Source organism: Schistocerca cancellata, chromosome 4, assembly GCF_023864275.1.
Source record: "Schistocerca cancellata isolate TAMUIC-IGC-003103 chromosome 4, iqSchCanc2.1, whole genome shotgun sequence".
In the NCBI taxonomy this organism is placed as follows: domain Eukaryota; kingdom Metazoa; phylum Arthropoda; class Insecta; order Orthoptera; family Acrididae; genus Schistocerca; species Schistocerca cancellata.
Window position 1 is genome coordinate 370,609,508 of NC_064629.1, and position 24,161 is coordinate 370,633,668.

At 38.3% G+C, this 24,161-nt stretch overlaps 1 protein-coding gene across 1 annotated transcript in view; it reads right to left on the reverse strand.

The window, feature by feature from the left end:
• LOC126184206 (voltage-dependent calcium channel type A subunit alpha-1-like) overlaps positions 1-24,161 on the reverse strand; it is a 508,450-nt gene that overhangs the window by 473,956 nt on the left and 10,333 nt on the right. The window contains 1 exon segment of the mRNA XM_049926574.1: positions 2,212-2,312. Coding sequence (XP_049782531.1) covers positions 2,212-2,312 — 101 coding nt within the window.

Below are 24,161 nucleotides of genomic sequence, written 5' to 3' on the forward strand. Positions count from 1 at the left end.
TGTAGAATGTCAGCAAAATTCTTTCCCAAGTTGTTGTCTGCAGAACAGAAAGAATTCCATCTTGATGTTTCACAGGACATGTAGGACACTGCTGATACTGACGCTAGGTTTCATAACACAATGATAACTGAACAAAACAGTAGTTGGGGTTATGGGTATGATCTGGAAACAAAAGCACAGTTCATAATGGAAGCATTCCTAGCTGCCCCCCCCCCCCCCCCCCACCACCAAGACTAGCTGATGCTGAATGTCTTCTTTGATAACTGTGGAAGTGCACTATATGACTACTATGAGTACACACCAGAAAGGCAAAAGTGAGAATAGAGTTTTATCACTATGTTTTCTGCCATATTGATGACACAGTTCAGTGCAACAGATCACTCCTACAGAAAGCAAGGAACCGATTATTAAATAATAATAATATTCCAGCTTATTTGTCACATCAGATCCAGGCTTTGTTGGTATAAGATGGAATAAAGACACCTCTGAGAAAAAAATCATTTTTAGAGTAGTTAGGAGATGATACAGATTGTGATGATGGAGTTGCAATTCGTTCCCAAAACCTTCTTCCAGTGGTGTTTCCAACAATGGATGTATTGGTGAACAAAATTTATGGGTGAACAATGGTCCTACTTTGAAAGAGATGAAGGTCTCAATGCTATCTAGTAAGCAATGTAATTTTCTTGGCCAAAGGTTAAAGATTGAGGACTCTTTAGACTGGCCTAATAACTACAACTTATTGCACATGTGTTTGGACCCATTGGAGGGAAATGATCAAGGTTGAGAAACAGCAGTCTACACATATACTTGAAAAACCAACTGAATGCTATTTACAACATTTGCACACAAGGAACGCTGCAGAACATAGATGATATACAGGAATGTGCTGAATTTTCATGTAACCAAGTAGAAGTTTGGAAGCTACACAGGCCTGTATACATGGTTACAGAATTCAATAGTGCTGTAGACATTTGTTAACTATTCATGAGAAAAGTACAATTTCTTCAGCTTGGTAGTCCAAAATGATAGTAATTAAATACTAGGAAGACTGGACGAATAAATATGTTCAGATAAATGGCTAAAATACCACAAAGGAGGGTCACACTTGAAGTCTACACTTCCTGCACAAACAAATCTTTTTGCTCATAGTCATTCAGTTTTCAGGTATGTACACTATTTTTTAAACATTTAATTTCCAGAGTCATTCAAATTGTTTCCTACACCTTGTATATGTACATTACAATTTAATACTACCTCTATTCAAATTACACTGTCTTTGTTTGGAATAACATAAGAAACTACACTCTGAGAACTACTTTCACTCTCAGGAAATGTGCTACTGTCTTCTCGACAATCACAGGCAAAGCCTATTTATTCATTGTATCAAATAATGTGTAATCTACACAGAAACACAAAGATAACTGCATAAAGATGATTAACTGGAGACTACATAATAGTAAGCAGCCACAATGAAGCATACTACTCGAATGCAAGGAATAGTTATTTTCATATGCCATGCAGGATGAAAGTTTCACACAACTGCTTATTTCATGCAAAGTGGAAAATTTATTCCATTTCAGCTGTGTTTGTAAAAGTATCTACAATATTTTTTACTTACTAACTAAAAGCAGAATGCACATTTCAGCAAAACAAAAGTGTGTAAGTAATTTAGTCTCCTTGAATGTTGCATGGATTTATGTGATTAGAAATTTGATCTGGCCTGTCATTCAATTTTTTGAAACACATTTCTTTTACTCATCTAGCAAGTACAGCATATAGTAACAATGAAACAGATATCATTAAACTGTGATTGGTTAAAAGCTGTTACATAACCCAAAGAAACTGAAATAGGTGATTTATACAACGTCCTGCAACCCAAAGGTACTAGCATAATCAATGATAGTTATGAACTTCTTTGGCCTTACACTGCATAGCAGCCTGACTGAAAATGCAGAAAGTTTGGAGGAATATCAACAAATGCCATAATTTTATAATTAGAACAGTCGCAAAGTCTGAAATACCTAAATTCATTTCATCACACCAGCATCTCATTTCACAAAAAAAGAAGTATCTGACAAAAGGAACTCAGAGAATCTACCCTTTTGTTTGCTTGTTACACCTAACAAATAAGCCAGGATGCAGATATTCACAGAATCTTTTGATGGAACATGACTCCTCTGCTATAAAACAGGTACGAGAACTCATACTTACTGGGAATCCCCGACACCAGTTTGAGAGGTCTGAGCACCCGAATGGCTCTCAGAGTTCGGAGATCCATGTCCACATTATTGAAAGGGATGAGTGTTATGAACCTGTGGAAGCAATTACTTGCTATCACTACAAAACAAACCACTACTAAAACTAAAGAGTAATACAAAGAAAAGAACTAAATGTAAAATAGGACATAACTATTCTAGATCTAGACATGTCTAAACTAAGAAATTCTATGCAAAATAAACTACTATGAACAATTAGCACAGACACTCCATTCACACTGCCAACTCTATTCACACTAAAACTGCATAGTTTTAGTACATGAACAATACATACTAATGGGGAAAACATATTAAAACATTAAGAAATATTCAGTCAAGAAATACCACTAAAAATAAGGTGACAATTACAAGATGTTTCTAATTGCTGTAATGGATAACATATCACAGAAAGCACTACTATCCAACGATTTCTTCATTATTCACCACTTTATTTGATCTGAAATTACTTGGCAGGAAATGCTGCTTTCCTTCAATGTCCCTACCATTTTGATCTCTTTCCCCACATTCAGTAATAATTATATTCTAAGAGAAGAACACTGATTTACTTACTAAAAAATATTAACTTCCCTGCATCTTTTTTTTGCTGACTGATTGATACAGTGTTTTTGTCCACAAATACAAAAGCAAATAATATCTCTCTCTCTCTCTCTCTCTCTCTCTCTCTCTCTCTCTCTCTTTCTCTCTTTATTATTCCCCTCCCCCCCCCCCCCCAAAGAAAAAAAAAACATTCACACACACACACAGTTTTGCATACTTCTGTGTCAGTCTCTCTTCCTATTACAAACAGGACTAAACACTAAACTAGCAGAGAACATATCAACACTGCCAGCTGTACTCTAAAAGCTGTCTTCATGCCTCGGGTACAATAGGTACACAATTAGCAACTCCTGAAAAGAGGAAAATGAGCTAATTGTTATTCATTACACTATAATGTATCTATAACATTTAGAAACAGATGTTTTTTTTCAGTCAATAAAATATTTTGTAATGCTATGCAGGCAACTAGCTAAAAGTAATATGAGAGAAGTATGAAGTGGAAGACCCAGTATATGTAAGCAATAAACAGAGTACGATGAGGTTACTCTGAGAAAAGCCACAAAATCAATAGTCATCAAATGAAATATTTGTAGTGGGGAAATGTGTAAATTTATTTACTGTATTGTGGGATTTTGCCACCAGAAATTAGGTTCACTGCTGTCAAGAATTTATATGCTGAGAAATAATAACACAGTGTTTTAGTATCTGCAATCTTTCACATATTATTTGTCATGATAATAAAATGGCACAGAGATTTTCAGCTAGGATCTTGTAGCATCTCGGTGATTAATGAAACTAAAGTATTATGAACAATCACTCTCGAAATTCCTCAGCCAGCCAGTCAGCCAAAATCACTAAACTCTAATAAAACACAGTTTTCTATTCTGGATGTATCACACTACACACACACCGCATCACTGCAAAACAAGTGGACATCTCATGAGTAGAAACATGCATGTCCATAAATGTTGTTCTAATCTCATTTTGGTCTTCAATGTCATTTAGTACAGTGCTGGCATGAAAATAGCACTAACTGATATCAAAGTTACAAGCTGGATAAATATGCTGTGGTGATGGCATAGTGGTGGTGGTGGTGGTGGTGGTGGTGGTGGTAGTAGTAAAGGTCATGGTGGTGGTGGTGGTGGTGGTGGTGGTGGTGATGTTTGTGACAGTGGCAACAATGTTGGTGGTTGTAGTGGTGGGGATGGTAGTGATAGAAGGCTCATCCGTACCCACTGGACATACTGACCATTCGTCAATGGAGTGTTGCATATTAATAGTTGCCAAAGGTATGGTAGAACGCTATGTTCATTACAGTCACCCAAAAAGTTCATAAAATATGAGGCTAAATTTCTGGTCTCAACAATAAGTATTACAGAGATAAAAAATGTTGACCATATGCTTCACATCAACAGAAACATAAAATTATTGTACATTTACAGCAAAGGAACGATTTTTATTCATAAAAAATTTTGTCCTTTTTATGATAAAAAATGTTACCTTCAGACTATTAAATTACATTGAGATCACTTGATACAATTTCTATCAGAAAAATCTATATTCCAAAATAAGGGAATATGGACACACTTTCTAAGCACAGAAACTGTATGTTTATTTTTTTCAAACCATGTAACAAGCTCAGTGAAACTTGATGCAGTTATAAACAGAAATGATTTGCTTTCAATAAAATTATATATAGATGTTGCCTTTAAAATGTTAATAATATGTATCAACAAAATACTCAAAATAAAATTAAGCCTACATCACATGTAATTGTTGACTAAAGGCATACTGAGGTTTTCACAAAATAATAATGAATCTGCTCAAGTTAATGCAAATAAAATCACTTGTTAAACACTGACAGAACAATACAAATAAATTCAGAGAACACTCTCATACTTGAATCTATCTACTGTCTAAGCAATCAACTGAAATCTCATCATACACAGACGAATGACTACTCTCTGAGTTTAATATTTTAACAGAGAATTTTTAAAAGGGGCCATACATCTTGAATTAATTTTACATTATTTCATATGCAAATTATTCTAGTACAATGTGTACAAATAATGTACTACATAGCGTTACAGTACAGCAGTTTACACAAGCCGAAATGACGACGCAACATGTGGTCTTTACTGAATACATGTTTACTTTATCAGAAGACTTACATTCAGTGACACAGTGGAAACATCACTAATAACATTTTGAAAAATAACAAGTTGCCCAGATGCACAGTTCACAATTTAGTGACCTTGCTCACAGGTCACAATGGCAAAGGAGGAAAAAACTGATACTACATACTGAGCAAAAAATTAATGTCAGTGCAAGAGATGATTAAATTTTAACTGGGATGCTACAAGTGCCCAAACTTCTTTTCTTCTTCTGTTTTCATCAAATGAAAATTTTTTGTTATGTTAATTACAAACATGTATTGTTCTTAAGACAAAATGAATGAGCACTTAATGCTTTCTTTTCAATACCCTACATCTAAAGCTCACTTTCTTAATGACTGGTCTCAAAAAATGTTGATCCAACTATTTTTCAACAGACAGATGTGTCATGAAGAAATTAGTTTCTGTACAGCAAACTCAAACACAAATGCATATGTAACAGGGTGTCTCCAAAGCAGAACCATATTGTTGACTTTTAAATCACAATGCTTTGTGTCATATGTTGTGCTGCTTAAGGATTTTTTATATATATATATATATATATATATATATATATATATATATATATATATATATACGTGCATAACTTTATTTCAAATACTGTAAAAAAATTATGCTCTTCAAACAAGGTCTGCAAGGCTTCAGAATAAAATATTGTTTTATAATTTATGAACCCACTGTAAATCAAAACCAGTTACAATATCAATTAGACCAAACTAAGACAATCAGCCACCTACAGAGGTATTTTTAATCACATCCACTGTTATAATGCAGCTTTAGAGTAAATGTGACTCGTCTTTTACAATATTATTGCTAAGTAATGAAACAGCCAATCGCACTTAGAAGAACAACATTCATGGGCATGCCATGTTATCAACAACTAGCTGTATATATCTAAGACTAAGATATAGAAATACTCCATCTAGCTCTGTGGCCTGCACCTAAGGCAATAAGACACACGGATAATCATTCCAGTCAACACTAACATTTGGTTGTCATTACTACACTGCGTCTAGAGGAGGATGTACTTCAAGTTGGTAAGCTCGCTGCAGGCTGCTACCAACTTACTTGGTATTCTTGAGACCAGTTTCAGTGGCCTCAACACACGGAATGATCGAAGCATCCGCAAATCCACATCCACATTGGACTCCGCAAATATGGTCATCGACCTACAAACACCCACATGTTTTGGAAACAGCTGCCTACAGGAAAAGCATTCTGAAGCATAGTAGTTCAGTTGTCTGTTCAACCTGAGTGATTACTTTTCCTTATGTCCCTGCTAAAAGACATACACAAACTACCCGTCCAAAAAACTTTTTTTTTGTTAAATGTGCAATATTATAGATGGGGCTGTCAGTGTATGACTGCCTATTCAGTCATGCTGGAACACATACAACGTGGTTAATTTAAATAAATGTTCAACTTTATGCTTTATAAATAGTAAGAGGTCACAGAACAGATCTGATAGAGGATTATGGCCATTAGCACACACATCAACATGCAGTGAATTTAACAAACAGGTCAAAAGCTACCAAATTTATCATTGGTTACTCAACAGGCCCATTGGTACTCCACCTGCTGCAAAAAATTAACAATATCTCAGTGTAGTTATGGAAAAAAGGAACTCATCTCATCACGTAAAATGCTGCAAAATACAGCAATATATCTATATGCATGTATAAACATAGCAGAAATGTTTGTTTCAAACAATAAACTTCATTTACAACCTTGTAAATATGTGGAAAAAGGCAAGAATACAAAAATTATTAAAATAGGGTTATTAGTGTGAGGATTGATCGACAGTTTTAACAATTAGTGAGCATGGTAGGAGTGGTCATATTAAAAATGGGCTACTTTTGAACATTTAAACAAAAATTTCCATTATGCATGATCAATATTTTACAACTCTCTGAAGTTGCATCTCTACTACTGTCCTGAAGCCTCTGTGATAACACCAGTAGCAAAGTAGTTTGATTTCCAAAATTTACTTTATATAGGTGCTGTGTGTTAATCCCACATATTACTGAAGTTCCAAATTACAGAGATGTGAAGCTAGTTGTATTAGAAGCTCCAGATTCCCTGTACTGGAAGGAAGTATAGCATTTAATGTCCTGTTGATGTTAAGAACATTAGAGACGATGAACTAGCTCAGATTTTGCAAGAATATGGAAGGAAACCACCATGGTGCTAACAAAAGAAGCATCAGGGTATTCATTTCACATAACTTAAGGAATTTTAAATGGAGATGACCAGAGGATTTTTTGCATCTTGCTCCTCATAAATATGGACCCAGTGTCTTAACCACTGCACAATTTTGTTCAGTTTCTCTGGACTGATCAAGTTCAGTATATTACAAGATTTCATACTCACTTAGGCATATAATGGGCTAGTTTAAAGTTACTTATCAGTCTTTCAGTCCACAAAGATTAATTATAGAATTTACATTTTAATATTTCTCAGTTGTACAGTGTTGGAAACAGCTCAATATATGCCACAAGTAACTTGTAAGTATGATTTAATGTTACAGCTTGAAATTTCATCATCAACCTGTTAAACATTGGCAGGAGGAAAATAGAGAGAAAATGTGAATGCTTGAATGGCTTCTTAGACCAAAAACATCTTGGTGAGTACCTCAGTTATGCAGTTTTGCCAAATGAGTGCTGAATTCTAACTGACAAACAGACATAGTAGTACTTTTGTTACATAGCAGCTTGTTAAAGTGTTGTGACTCGCCGATCATTCAAAGCGCCGCCGCGCAATTACGCGTGTCCTCTACATGCGGCGCTGTCTGCCAGCCATGCAGCAGCTGCGCCACCTAAGTGGCCAGCCAAGCAGCGGCCAGCCGAGCAGCGGCCGCTAGACTGGGACTCAGTGCTCATTCGAATGCTAACGTGTACACATGTCTTGTTTGTCAACTTACTCTGTGACTTATATGTGTTGTGTCGTTCTGAAATATATGTGTTAAACTTGACGTTATAAAATAAAGTTATCATGATAACAGCAATATTTTTTTAAATATACTGATACAACCTTAGATTTTTTTCTATCTTTGTGTTTAACAATTATGAAAGCTTTCCTTTGTAGCTGCAAATAACCACACAAACTTCCTTCAATGAATGTGAATATACCATGCTAGGCTTTGTGCAGCTTGTATGATTTGTATCAAACATGTACAATCATTGACACAAATGACTTGACAATAAGTTGCATCCATCTGACCAGGCAGCTCATATGCACAGTTCTGTGATTGATTTTGAAGCTCCCCTATCCACGGCAATTGCAACTGATGTGACTGAACTACATGTGTTACACAAATGGGACTTTTGCTGCTGAGCCCAATTTGAAACATCAGCTACCACTTTAAAATGGTACAACAGCCAAAAGTGGCCAATAGTGGAAGCAATACAATAATTACAATCCATGGCAGAAATATTGTCATTTATGAAATTTTGTACAAATGTGGCACCTGCCTCAATAAAATTAATTTAACATTAGTGTTTCTTAAAAGGTAGAGCAGATTCATATTTGTTGAATACTGTATTTTTGCCAGTTAGCATCAAAACATCTGCACTAACATCACTCCAGGCAACACAGAGTTGTAACAAATACATCAGTTCTATTACCTTGGCAGTGTAGTTAAACAGATAACTGTCTGACTACAGAAATCCCTAGTTGAGTACACAATGGAGCATCCCACACCCCCCCCCCCCCCCAAAAAAAAAAAAAAATAAAAAAAATAAAAAATCTTGTGAGAAATCTTCTTCAGGATGAGGAAGTTACCTTGAAATCAAAATCCTCTCCAGGAGCTTCTTTGTAGCAGTTACCAGGTTCAGTCTAGAAATTTGTACCCACTGTGCCGATTTTTGGCAAGATTGTGTTCTGGCCACAAGTGTTAAGGTCGATATTGGCTTCACCAGAGATACTGGGGCGTCGAGTTGGCAGAGAGTGGCCCTATGGTGATGAGGAGTGGAGGACTGGACAGTACCGAGCCAGAAGGACAGCACGGCAGAATGTTGGGGTCCAGAAGGTCCTAATTGTGCATTTAATAATTTTGTCACTCTGTGGTTATGGTCTGATGGTGAAACCAAGACGCTTGGGAATTCAACGCTGCTGTGGAATGATAAGCCGTGGGCTCTGCAATTGTATGGATGCAATTACGGCGAGCTGTGGCTGATGTTGTTTGTGGGTGTTTTGCCACAGCAGATAAGGAAGACAGTGGCCCAACTTGAACACACTGGGCTGAATCAAGTCCACCCACAATAAGGATGTCATGATATTGGAGAAGAAAGCAGTGGAATATGGTATGTGTATTAACCTTCAGTTTTTCTGCAGTGTTAGTTTGCTTAACTGTGTGAAGATTGAGCAGTAACTGTCACCTTTCAATGGAATCAACAAGTGTGTAAAAGTGTGGCCAATGTCAGATGGGCGTTGTCATAAAGTTATTATATTTCTTATTTGTGAACATAATTTTCTGTTATCAGGATTACTCATTGGATAGAGTTGAAATTCAGTTCTGCACTGTAGTTCAGTGGGTTATAAATATTGGAATTTACCATATATGATAACTGTGAGTTTTGGATATGTTTTTATATCTGTGTGTTAAATGAAAGTGAATTTTGAAGTTTGTAAGGTACCTTTCTACCATTACGATTCTGTAAGTTTTTATTTGGAAGTGATGTTGTTTGCTACTGTTATTGGTTGAGAATTTATTACCCAAGGAACAGTTATTTAATTAGTCTTTCTATGAAGTGTTTTAAGACTTGTTTTTCAGTGAACTATTATTAATAAATTACATAAATCAGTAATGTTGTGTAAGCAGTTATTGAAGGCACCCATCTCCATTAACCAATCAACCATGGCCAGTTGGGAACGGGCATTGATGTAACGTTAGGGAACTAGAGGCTATTTGTTAAGTTGTGGCAATGCTAATCCTGTTTTTTTGTTGTTCTTGATGAAGTGTCTAGTCACCACTAAATTAAATAATTCTGCACACTGGTAGCAGAGCATGGTTAATTGGCTGGAAGGAAGTGTCTTCAAACTGTCAAAAATTAGGTTGTAGTATAAGACTGCTTGCTACTATTTTGGACCTGATACTGCTGTAATTATTCCAGGATTCTATCGAATCTGGTGATGGACATGGCTTTATTGAGGAGAAGTGAGTTGATGTATGAACTTCAAAGGAGTGGTATGGAACCACAAGGCAATGTAACTGAATTGTTGGAATTATTAAGGAAGAATATGCACCTCCCAGTAACAATAAAAATTACAGAGAAAAAGAGACGTAAGTTTGGCCACTGCCAATATAGATGCACCGCTTGAGGAAATCTTGGAAAATGTTGACAGTTTGGATATGGGTTCACTAACCGAAAATCAGGTTAGGAGGTTACAAGAGAGACGTGCCCATTACCTAAATCGGGTGGATGATTTAGTAGGTATGGAGAGGGAGGAAGAGAATGTAATAAGGGATTATTTAAAGCAAATGAGTGACGGACTGACTCACATTGGAGGAGTGGAACCTGAAACAGAAACTGTAGCAGGACAGGTCGAGCAACGCTGTGTGGGGGGGGAATGCGTTTTCAGATTGGTCGCATTCAAAATTACCTCACCTCATGCAAGATTATTTGACAGGATGTAAGGAATGGTGTTTAGATTCAGTGGAGAATATTGTGGAGTTTTTGTATTTCATCATTGGTTTTCAGCAGAAAGTGCGAGCTGTTAACATGACGGGATTGGAAATTTTAAAATTCTTAGTGGAAAAGGTAAAGGGAGAGCTAGTAGAACACCTGTTGAATGCAATTCAAGAGAGACTAACATTGGAACAATTTAGAGGATAAATTTGCACCTTGATTCCGCCCCATGCATTGCAAAAATTAGTTTATAGGGAGTATGGTTGAGTGCAGGAGGATAATGAAAAGATTGTCAACTTGGTTGAGAAAGTTAGAGAGAGTGCGCTAGCCTTGTGCCTGCCATACTGCGAAAGAGAAATTGTATTACATATTGTTCAAGGATTACGACCAGACAATAGACAGAGGGCAGTATTTGGTGGGACACTGCAAATGTTTGCCCAGCTGAATGAATTAGTATGGCACATCCAGGTTATTATGTATGTATGTAGACTCACGGGGGAGCGGGGCAGGCCACTAATTATGAAAGGTTACACGGACAGGAGAACCGGTTGGATAAGGTGGAGTGGAATAGGAATGTTCAAGCAAACAATAGGAATAGTAAAAATTACTTCTACAAATCAGCGGTGGGAAAAGAAAAGTAATATAAGGTGCTGGATTTGTGGGACGTTAGATCACATAAGTAGGAATTGTCAGAAGAGTAAGCTGGAGACATCCTGACAATTACAACAAGAGGCAGGAATGGAACGGAAAGAGACTTGTGTGATAAGTAGAGGGGAGGAACAGGATTTACCTTTTGTATGCTGTGTTGTGAATGAGGAATCTGTGTGGGCATTGTTGGACTCTGGTAGTGCTATTACAGCAATCAAAGAAAATTAGTTTAAGCATAACAGTGATATTTGTAAGTGGAGTAAAATAGAAAAGGATACAGTTAAATACAAGTCGGTAAATCAGTCCAGTGTAAGAGTGAAGGGTGTCATATGGATTAAACTTAGAATTAGGGATTTCACGTGGAGGGTGAGACTGCGAGTGGTAAGCAGGCTTGCCACAACATGCATTCTAGGAGCTGATGTTATTAAAAAGATTGGATTGGCTACTGATTGAGGTGCAAGCAAATTTGGCTTCAGATTTAAACCAGAGAAGAGTCTTGAATTTTGTAAGCACCAAGGGGAAGTTTCTGTGGCAGTTATAAGATGGTTTCACCTCGAATGAAATTGTTGAAGGAAAAGATTGAAGAGATGTTAGATCAGGAAGTAATTTGGACCTCTAATTCACAATATGCTGTGCCTACATTTCTGGTCTGGAAACCCGATGGGAATTATTGCCCGGTGGTTGATTACAGGGATTTGAATAAAAAAGTGGTATTGCAGTCAGTACCTCTTCCCAGCCTGCATTCTTGTTTTGGATGGTTTTGCAGTACAAGGATATTTACCACCTTAGATTTAAACCAGGGTTATAATCAAACTTCCAAACTGATTACGGCCTTCGCGACTGATTTGAATATTTACAAATTCAATAGCGTTCCATTCAGATTATCTATGTGCTGCAGTTCTATCTCAGCTCCTAGACAAAATATTCTTGGACATAAATTTTAAGTTTATATGCCACTACTTGGATGACTTGGTAGTTTATAGTAATTCCATGCAGGAACATTATCAACATTTAAGGGAGGTTTTAGTGAGGTTAAGGAAGGCAGATCTTATGGTGAATCCAGCTGAGGTAAAGTGTGCTTGTGAATCTATGCACTTCCTTGGTCATGTGGTCTCACTGGAGGGGATAACCATTGCTGAGGAATGGGTGTGAGCTATAAAGCAGATGCCCATTCCTAGAAATGTGAAGGAGATTACAAAGTGTGTTGGTTTGCAGAGAAGGTGGCCCCGTTGAATGCCTTACCTAAGAAGGGACAAAAATTTGAGTGGGGTCCTTCACAGGAAGCCATGTGGGAATCCCTGAAACAGTCCTTGGCGTCAGCACCAGTACTCACACTTCCTGATTTCAATGCTCTGCTTATAATTCAGACTGAAGTCTCAAATGTGGGGGTGGGGTTGGTCCTTCTTCAGGAAGGAGACGAAGGAAGGATGCCTACTGCATATGCTTCATGTGCGTTGAACCATTTAGGAAAGAACTATTCTATTTACGAGCTGGAGGCACTCACAGTATTATTTGGCATGGAGAAATTTTGGTATTATGTGGAAAATACACAGTTTTTCTTAGAGACCGATAACCAGGCGCTCAGCTGGATCCTTGCACGTCCTCGTAAGACTGGAAGGATAGCCCGGTGGGCAACAATGATCTTGGCATTTAAGTTCCAGGTCAAGAACATTAAAGGATCGGAAAACCAGGTAGCCGATGGTCTCAGCCACCTTTTACAGGAACCTGACATACAACATGATAGTCATGAATTGGATGAAGGTAGTGCTTCCTTAGGGAGAATTAGTTCGATTCTCACTGATTTTCCACTGCTGTTTAAAGACATTCAGGAATATCAGGAGAAGGACGAGGAGGTGTGGGGGGTAAAACAAATAATTGAAGAAGGAAAGGTGGTGACACCATACCTACTTAGAAATGGTGTACTGTGTTGCAAGGCTCGGTACGATAAAGGTTACAAAATTGTGGTGGCTGGAGATTTGGCACCTTTCATTTTTAAATATTTTCATGAATCGCTGGTGAGTGGAAATTTGGAAATATTTAAAATTCAAGCAAAACTTTGTCAGCATTTCATATGGAAGGGAATGGATAAAGATATTATGCACAATGTTAGTACATGTCAGGTGTGTGCTGCTGCCAAACCAGCGCAGGATGGTAGGGTTGGGTGGCTGGAATCCATACCTGCAGGCTATCCCCTTCAGAAAATGTACATCAACTTTGTAGGGACTTTAGCTCGATCTAAGAAAGGTAATAAGTACATCCTAGTACGTATTGATGCCTTCACAAGGTTTACTTGGATGTATCCCACTAGGGCAGCGACGACTGAAATTGTGATACAGAATTTGAAAAATATATTTGGCATGTTTGGGCTGCCACAGCACTTGGTTAGCGACAATGCTTCATGTTTTACTTCAGGAGGGTTTAAGAACTTTTGCATGGGAATGGGCGTTACCCATGGGACCATGACTCCCTATTACCCAAACCCATCATATGCCGAAAGGGTAAATCACAATCTCAGGGTGGCATTAATTGCCTATCACAGTAAAGACCAGGAGAACTGGGATCGCACACTCCCTAGGATTATGATGGCGTTTAGCACGGCCAAGCATGAAACGCATTTGTCGACTCCTGCGGAGCTCATATTGAACTTTAAGATATCGATTCCTCTCAGTAACCTATGGTCCATTAGGGATCTGCTACCTGAGCAGATTAAGCCTCAGAAGCTGGTGAATCAGTGGAAAAGGGCGAAGCGCAATATTCTTAAGGCTCATCAGATTCGTGCAAAGCGGTACAACAAAGGGCAGTGGCCAAACCCGTATAAATTGGGAGATTTGGTGTATGTAAAAAATTTCCACTCCATGAGCAGCAAGGTGGATAAGGGTACTAAAAAACTCCTCCCACATTTCATCGGGCCATACATTATTAGACATTTCATAACACCGGTCACCGTTATGCTGATGGACCCCCAGCATGGAAAGACAATCCAGCTCATCTCTCTCAGATAAAACCAGGTCAATCTTTTATTCATTCTGGGAACTTAAGGGAGCCATGATCGGCAATTAAGGGGGTGAGTATGTGCCAAATTTTAGCACGATTGTGTTCCGGCAGTGAGTGTTAAGGTCGATATTGGCCTCGCCAGAGATACTGGGGCGTCGAGTTGGCAGTGAGTGGCCGTCTGGCGATGAGGAGTGGAGGATTGGACAGTACTGAGTGAGAAGGACAGAACGGCAGAGTGTTGGGGTCCAGAAGGTCCTAATTGGGGATTTAATATTTTTGGCACTCTGTGGTTATGGACCGATGGTGAAACTGAGATGCTTGGGAATTCAATGCTGCTGTGGAATGATAAGCTGTGGGTTCTGCAATTGTATGGACGCAATTACAGCGAGCTGTGGCTGATGTTGTTTGTGGGTGTTTTGCCACAGCAGATAAGGAAGACAGTGTGGGCCCAACCTGAACATGCTGTGCTGTAGCATGTTCGCCCACAATAAGGATGTCGTGATATTGGAGAAGAAAGCACTGGAATACGGTACGTGTATTAACCTTCAGTTTTTCTGCAGTGTTAGTTTGCTTAACTGTGTGAAGATTGAGCAGTAACTGTCACTGTTCAATGGAATTAACAAGTGTGTAAAAGTGTGGCCAATGCTGGTTGGGCGTTGTCATAAAGTTATTATATTTCTTATCTGTGAACATAATTTTCTGTTATCAGGATTACTCATTGGATAGATTTGAAATTCAGTTCTGCACTGTAGTTCAGTTGGTTATAAATACTGGAATTTACCATATATGATAACTGTGAGTTTTGGATATGTTTTTATATCTGTGTGTTAAATGAAAGTGAATTTTGAAGTTTGTAAGGTACCTTTCTACCATTAGGATTCTGTAAGTTTTTAATTGGAAATGATGTTGTTTGCTACTGTTATTGGTTGAGAATTTATTACCCAGAGGAACAGTTATTTAATCAGTCTTTCTATGAAGTGTTTTAGGACTTGTTTTTCAGTGAACTATTATTAATAAATTATGTAAATCAGTAATGATGTGTAAGCAGTTATTGAAGGTACTCATCTCCATTAGCCAATCAAGCATGGCCAGTTGGCAATGGGCATTGGTGTAACATTAGGGAACTAGAGACTATTTTTTAAGTTGTTGCAATACTAGTCCTGTTGTTTGTTGTTCTTGTTGAAGTGTCTAGTCACACCTAAATTAAATAATTCTGCACACCACAAACAACAGAAGTATTAGTATAGCAATGAAGAATTACAGTATGAAAACAAAGAGAGACAGGGAAAAAACATCCAAGTGAAACGATCCGTTTGTGAGCTCTGTGTTGAAGACAGACTGAAACGGTTTGGACATCTCAAAAAATGTACCCATGAGGGACATCCACATTGTAGTTTTAAGGAGAACCTGAAGAAAGCAGACCAGTACGGGGCACCCAAAAAAGAGACATTTCATCAGATTGGAAATAATCTAGTAGCAGATTAAAGGATGAAAACGTCTACTTCGTCACGAATAAGAGGCGACAGCACTGCAAGGACACCAAAGTTTGTTCAAAAAAGTGAAAATGAGGTTCATATTTGCAATGAGAAGCATTCCAGAGGTCTTTAAAATATCTATGTACAAGGCCGTGCTGAAAAGAAATGCCTCTGAATTTTTTATGTGGGAACTATTGAAGCATTTTAAATAAAACAAATTTTATTAACATTCTACATCTTTATTCTTCATGTTGAGATATTCCTTTCTCAACATAGTCACCCCAGTGATGAACACATTTCTCCCAACAAGAGACTGGTTTGTTGATACCATCACTATAGAATGTTTGACTTTCTTGATGGAGCCATAACCTCACCTTTACTTCCACTGCTTCATCACTATCAATGTGAAGTTCTCAAAAGTGTTCTTCAAGTTTTGGAAACAGATAAAAATCGGATGGGACCAAGTCAGGACTGTATGAAGGATGATTGAGGACAGTGAACCCAAGGCATTTGATTGTTGCAGGTGGTGCAGTACTTGTGTATGGTCTGGTACTGTCATGCTGAATGGTAGTGTGCTCCATGAATGAAGAAACTCTTTGAAATTGAAACTCAATCCGAGAATGCTGCTTCTCATGCACCAACATAGTTACATTACACACCATTATGTTACACACAACAATTTGGAGCCCTCCAGAGGGAGGCAGCTGCAAATATGTAGACTCGAAGAATAAAGATGTCGAATGTTAAAACAACTGTTTTATTTAAAAAGCTTCAAGAGTGTTCACATGCAAAATTTAGAGGCATTACTTTTCAGCACATTCTCATAAGTATGTACTCCAAATACCGCTGAGAAACAATTCAAATATGTTTGAAGTCTGAGACCATTTCATCATTCACAATAGAAGACTACCTGTAGTGAACATCTGGCATGAAATTCTTATTTAGATTATTCATTTAAAACATGCATAAGAACAGGGGACGGAAGCTGCCTGAAAAAATTAATATTATGAACAGTTTTGTTTTCATCTTGAAATGACACAATGTAACCACATCCAGAGTAGTTGTCTACAAAAGAATGAGATGCAGGACTAACTGACACATCTCCACTAAGGAAGGTGCTATAACTGTATAACTGCAAACAATGGCTATTATTTGACATCAAATAATTATATGTACAGCTACAGGCATGAATAACAATCAGCGTTTTACCTGAGAATGAATTAGTTCATCTTTGTTGCATAATTGAATCAATAGCTTCTCACTCAACAGATAAAGGTAGGAAGAATAACATATGAAGGAAGGGCAAAATTCATGGCCCTATTTTCAAAACTACGAACACGAGGTATTGTAAACAAAGAAACTGATGTGATGTCTTGGCAAAATTTGATGATCTATCACAGACCAATAGGTACACAGTATTACCCTCAAAGTGATTTGCATTGACTAAAGAAGTTGGATTGGTGTAAATATTTGTGACTGGTTGGCTTCATATGTAGGAGCTTCACATATAGAAAAATTGGTTGTCAGGGCCCTAAGTGCATTTCCATTTGGCATAGAACCTAAAATAACAAGAAAATTTTAGGTAAATGGCAGGCCATCCATATTTTTATGGGCACCCATGCAAATGAAAATGCGACACATCAGTGCATAAATATCTTTCAAAGCTACTCCATTCCTGTCACAACCCAGGACGTAACTTCAGGCTCTCAATCTCTTCAATTAAGTTGAATTTTTCCCCAGCCCTACACAGCAGCCTGTGCATTCAGTTTCTTTTCTTCCACTATCTTGCATTTATCAGTCCTAGCACACCCCTCTCTACCAATACTCATTCCTGCTATTGTGCCTGTTCTAGAACTAACCAGTTTGTACATTAATCACTGATTCTTCCTCATGTCCTACGCTAATACCACTCAGTTATGTCATACAAGTTCTGTGAAGTAGCATCTTGTACTGGCATACAATGTATGTTCAGAGGTTATAGGAAAATGGTACAACCAATTGTTTCTTGTTCCCAGTAACCATCACTGGAAAGTTATAGAGTAACAAATTCATTCTGTTCTTAATTTATATCTGCAGTTCACAGAGTAGCCTCCTTATACCTCTTTTTGATCATGGTGCCTCTCTCCTTAGTCTTGAATACAACCTTTTCTTTATACAAATAAATGATAAATGGAGAAACATAGTGCCAATATATACTGTCGAATTCAACACAAACACACATTTTGGACAAACTTTCCAGTGTATTTTATTTATTTAATTTTTACTCAAATGGTTATCTACTTTAGGCTGTTCCATCACTCGCCCCACAGGGCACAAGTACTGGGAAGCACCTATCAGCTCATTCGTGAGCAGCGCAGCTATTATAGGCTACCCACCTAATAGTCCTACTGCACGCAATTTGTGCTTGAGTAAACCCACTTGGCCACCACTACATGCAGGTGTGAGGCCAAGACAGTACAGTCCCATATGCTACAGCGCAACTGTGTGTGCCTCAGCTGTTTGCCCAATAGTGCCCACAGCTGCCCATGGACACCCATCCGTCTGGAGGCAGGCATTCAATCTGGAACAGCCTAATCTACCTCAATACCACAATTATGCAAAATACAATACAGATATGGTAATGGAAAATCCTGGGTGGAATACAAGCAATGAATGGAGTGAAAAACAACAACTCACTCTAGGTGCATAGACAAGGCCAAAAATATTACTAAGCTTTTGGACAATGTCTTTCCTCTGAGGTAAATAAAACACACACACACACACACACACACACACACACACACACACACACATGTGCGTGCGTGCACGACTGCATTGAACTGGTCCTGTGGGGAAATTCATGAAATCCACTGACATAAGTGACTCTGACAAAGGGCAGATTGTTATGGCCTGGCATCTGGGAAGCCGGTTGGCTGTTCACATGCTTTTGTCATGAACATCTATGGAAAGTAGTTGAAGTAAGCAAAAAGGTGTTCGACATCCACACCTCATCACAAGGCAAGGCGTTTGGATGCTTAATTGCTTTGTAAAGCATGATAGATGGCGATCCATGGCAATCTCATGATGCAGTGCAGTGCTGATGCAGGCAAAAGTGTTTTTGAGCATACCATTGAATACATGTTGAACATTGGTGTCCATGGCAAATGACCCCCATATGTATGGGATCATCAAGATGGGATTGTGGATCAATGGAAACATGAAATTTGATTGCATGTATCATATTTTTTGTTACACAAGGTTGATGATGGTGTCCACTGTCATTCAGGTGAATAACTGCTCAAAACACACACTGCAACATAATGCCAATGGCAGCAGAATTATGCTATGGGAGACATTCACCTGGTCTTCCACAGGACCTATGGTAGAAATTGAAAGCACGATGACAGTTGTGGACTATGTGAACAATACTGTGAACCACCTGAAGCTCCTTCATGGTTTATGTCTTCCCTGACAGTAATGGTTGCTTCCAGCAGGATAACTGTGTGTCACAAGGCCAGAATCATGCTGCAATGTTTTATGGAGCATGCTAGTTAACTCTTAACTCACATTGATGTCTCACCCACAAAATTTCCCTCATCTGAGGCCAAAGGAACACAACGGTGATTCTATCAGCAAGGGTGCCCATATGCTAGTTTATGGGGGGGGGGGGGGGGGGGAGCCTAGATCTGGGGGTATGAAGTATTTTTAATGTTTTGGAAGTTTGGAAGACAAATGGTGACTTGTAAGTACGCGTAAAAACTCCAGATCCAGTCCTGTTAAAAACCTGCTTAATGCCAACTTATAAATCCTCTTCTTGAAAGAAAATCACTTGACTACACTTTATTTTCTCCTTTCACTGAGAATTGGAGGGGGGGGGGGGAGTGTGAGATGGCACGCTTCCCCCACCCCCTTGCCCCTGGGCATAGGTGCCCATGGCTATTAGGCATTAACCCCATCCCCACAAACCACCAGCACGTAAATTATAGAAACTGTGTGACCTGTGTTTAAATGTCTGATGCCACATAGCTCCAGAAACCTACTCAGGACTTGTTGAATTCATGCTACACAAAACTGCTACTGCATTGGATTCCAGAGATGTACCAACATGGTGTTAAGCAGGTGTTCATAATATTTTGGCTTATCAGTAGATTTAAATATGCAATGGCGGTAGCATATATAGGGCGCTAAACAGTGAGGTCATCAGCACCCAAATATGAAATGGAACGAAATATTGTCATTACCATGTTTTTTGCTGTTTTTCTTCACTGTGAAATCATCATAGGATACATGTACTTGGGCATACCACAATTTGCAATGGAGGAGGAGGAGGAGGAGGAGGAGGAGAAAAAAGATTCATTTTCCAACTCTCTAACAAATGTATTATTCCAGCAACTAACAAATGTGTTACTATAGCAATACAGTTATTTGTCTTACTGTTAATTTTGTATACATTTGCAGATCTTGGCTGCTTTGAAACTTAATTACATGTCATGATTCACTTATTAAAATTTTCCATGTTATTATACCATGGTTAAATGGACTTTATCAATAAACCATATATTTAATCTGCATGTGTGGGGGGACCCTTCAGGGGATGATGTCAAGAAAAATATACAGGATAAGGTCAGAAAAAAAAAAAAAGAGGACGATGAGTGACAAGGTTCTTACCGCAAATCAGGACTACTTTCATCACAGTTAACAAAATGGCTCTGAGCACTATGGGACTTAAACTTCTGAGGTCATCAGTCCCCTAGAACTTAGAACTACTTAAACCTAACTAACCTAAGGACATCACACACATCCATGCCCGAGGCAGGATTCGAACCTGCGACCATAGTAATCGTGCGGTTCCTGACTGTAGTGCCTAGAACCGCTCGGCCACCCCGGCCGGCCACAGTTAACACAAAACCAATATATAGTAAGGTACAAACCACATGGGCCTAAATAATGTGATCTCCAAAATTCTGTCAAAATATGGCTAGAACTGACAACATAAAAAACCAATCTGAATCATGAAGATGCACCTCTTGAAAGAAGTCAAAGACAAGTTGAAACCTTGTCATTTCAAGATCAAAAGTTATAAACATTCTCCAGGTGCCAACAGATTTTTTAAATTCAGGTGATTTGTAAAACCACTGTATAATTAAATTCGAGAAATGTTACATATTGTCTTTTCACAGCAAATAGCCTGTATAGTGTTGGTCACAAAGTGAATTTTCCTGAAGCTGATGTTTTGCTACATTCTGCTTGGAGTCTCCAGTTTTCTTCAGTTGGACAGGAACTGCAGCAAATTCAAACAGATGAAGTGAGCTTCTGTTTTCAAGTTTTTGATACATTTCAAGACAAAACTCCTCAGAAATTATCACAGTTGTGTGTGCTTCTGAGGGACGTATGAGGGAACTGTCAAAATTTTACTGTTATCTTTTGAATACATGTCACTAAATTGGCCAAATTCATAGTAATGAATTCTGTACAAAAATGGTTACGTGTGTAGTAGGGTACAAGTAGATTTTGTTTTGTTGGAGCATGAAATTGTTAGGATATAGAAAGGTTTGCAAAATGTAACTAAATTTAAAGTGTCATGAATATTTTAGTGGAAATTTCTGGTAGAATATAAATAATTTAGGACTAAAGGTAACCACTCACTAAACAGTAGAGGCAATAAGTAGTCATCAGGCACATAAACAAGTGCGAAAACTTTGCTAGCTTTCAGATGAACCGTTTTTTTAAGCTGGACACACACACACACACACACACACACACCTGTATAGTGGAATCATGTCAGCTGAATACATTTCGCTGGGACTGCAGGTCTGCGGCTTGATTGGAGTGAGTGGTTGTCCTCACCCACCTTAAGATGTAGAACTGCAATCCCTGCACAATGTATCAGCCAGCACAGTATAGCTGTACAGGTATGTATGTGTGTATACCCCATCTCAGAAAAGGATTCATCCACAGCTAGCAAAGTTCTCAGTCTCGTTTATGTTCCTGATGATGACTCATCACCCCTATCACGAATATTGTTAGTTTTGATATGGCTAGTAGGCAGGAAAAATATATTAAGAATGATGAAACATATTTTCTCTGAAACAACATAAGAATTATCCACTCTGGCCAATTACAGTAACAGAAAACATTTTTACACAGGATACCAACTTTGCTATAAGCAGTAAATCAAGTACAATTTTTGAAAGATCAGTTATTTAAATTTTCATGGATATTAATAAATGGTTCCTAACAACTTCTTTGTGACTAAAATTTCAAAGACATAGTCTGTGCTATTCAGAACTTGTAAGAGGCTTCCTCTTGGTGTGTGTCTAAAATATACAACAATCAATGACTCATAAATAATCATGTCCATACAAGAAAAAGTACCTTTTTGGTTTTCTGAATTTTTGAAGCAACTGCTTCATATCTGAATTTCATTTTCATATGAAAATAAATCTCTCATTGTTCTAAAGGTTGGTTTGAACACCATTGTACTTTATTAAGCATGGTCGTGTTAGAGGTGGGATGTCCTTATTTTCTCCCACCCTTAGAAATGACTTAATCAACCAATGACATAAGTGGACCTATAGTTTAACGTGGACTCAATACCATGATATAACCTGGCTTTAAGAAAATAAAAGAAACAAAGCTCAGATCTTTGAATAGCATTTCATCAAAACATCTCCCTCAACTTGAGCCACGAAGTACACCACAACACCAAGTGAGAAAACCTGTTCGCATATTCTCATCAGCTGAATGCCTCCTAAATTTTCTCATAACCTCCTATGACTGTATCGAAATACACATTTGGAGATCTCTAGTTGGTAACTTTGTTTGCTCTATTGACTTTGAGTTTGCTCTTTACATCCTACAGTAGTATCGCAGATAATTGGACAGAGTGCACTAGTTGGAAATTCTGTTTGCCATTATCTGAGAGGGTTCATGATACACTACAATAGATGTTATCAAGATTAGATGTTGCATCAGCTTCATATGTACATATGCCCTATTCAAAATGGTTTCCTAGATAGAACACATTTAATGTACATCTGTTTTTAGGCTAGTGGCACTCACATATGTGCCTCACCCACCCAACTCCTTTGATGTTTCGCTATAGTCCAATCTACCTCATCGCCTTCACTGTCTTTGCTTGGGATGTCTCTGCCATTAAATTTGCCTGGTGATAAACCAGTCCACAGAATGCACAGTTGTTTGTGTTGTTTTGTGAATGAAGAAGTGTGAGGAACTGAGAGTTATCAGAGTGAAGCATCTGTTAAGCAAAGACTTTTTCGTCGCGGCGAGATCTATTTACAAAATTTCAGTCACCAACTTTCTCTTCTGAATGCAAAAATATTTTGTTGAGCCCAACCTACATAGGTAGGAATGATCATCAAAATAAAATAAGAGAAATCAGAGCTCGAACAGAAAGGCTTAGATGTTCGTTTTTCCTGCACGCTGTTCAGGAGTGGAATGGTAGAGAGATAGTATGACTGTGGTTCGATGAACCCTCTGCCAAGCACTTAAATGTGAATTGCAGAGTAGTCATGTAGATGTAGATGTAGATGTACATGCACTGGGTAAAATGCCACATATTTACACTAACGAAGAAGATATAGAACTGTAAAATACACTGATGTGCAGAACTTAAAGACAAAAGTATATTTTACATGATGTGTCAGTGCCAGTTAACATAGTTTTATGAAATTTGGACCATACATAAAAGAACTACTATGATATAGTACAGAGGGTAACTGTCCCTATGCTCTTGGCACTATCACAAACGGTGCCACCAATACGCAGGTATCAACAGAACACAACATACTGGTTATCAGGCAAAGAAACCACCGCCATGCAGTCACCATTCCACTGTGGAGTTGACATTGCATGCTTTGCAATCCTGTCAGATGTGGTTGTAATTGCATCCACTGTTTGACATGGGTCCTTTCTTGCCTGTTGCACAATGTAGCCGTCATCTGCAGTTGCAGATGACTGTGGTCAACCACATCCCCTCCTTTAGGCAGCATTGCCTGTGGTTATGAATACTCCCTATACATGTGAAATAATGCTCTGAGCAATAAAAAACATCTGAGCTACACGTGTCACTCTTCATTCTTCCCCCACTTTTACATATATAGACCAAAGCAGCAAGTGAAATGTGTACCAAGGCCAGGAATCAAACCCGGGTATCCTGCTTACTAGGCTGGTGCATTAGCCACTAACCCAATTTGGCACAGCAGTTGACACAACTGTACAGATTACCCTGGCATGCCTCCCTCCTTGATTCAAATTCTCACTGCCACCCCAGTCTACTGTAAATTACCCCTTCCATACAAACAGAGCTGCCAAGGCTCTCCATGTTCTGGAATAGCACCTCAACATCAAATGCAAATGGGGGATCCAGCCTGAAACCCAGGTGCAGGTACTTACAGAAATGAAATAACACACCTTCAGAGACTTTACTTG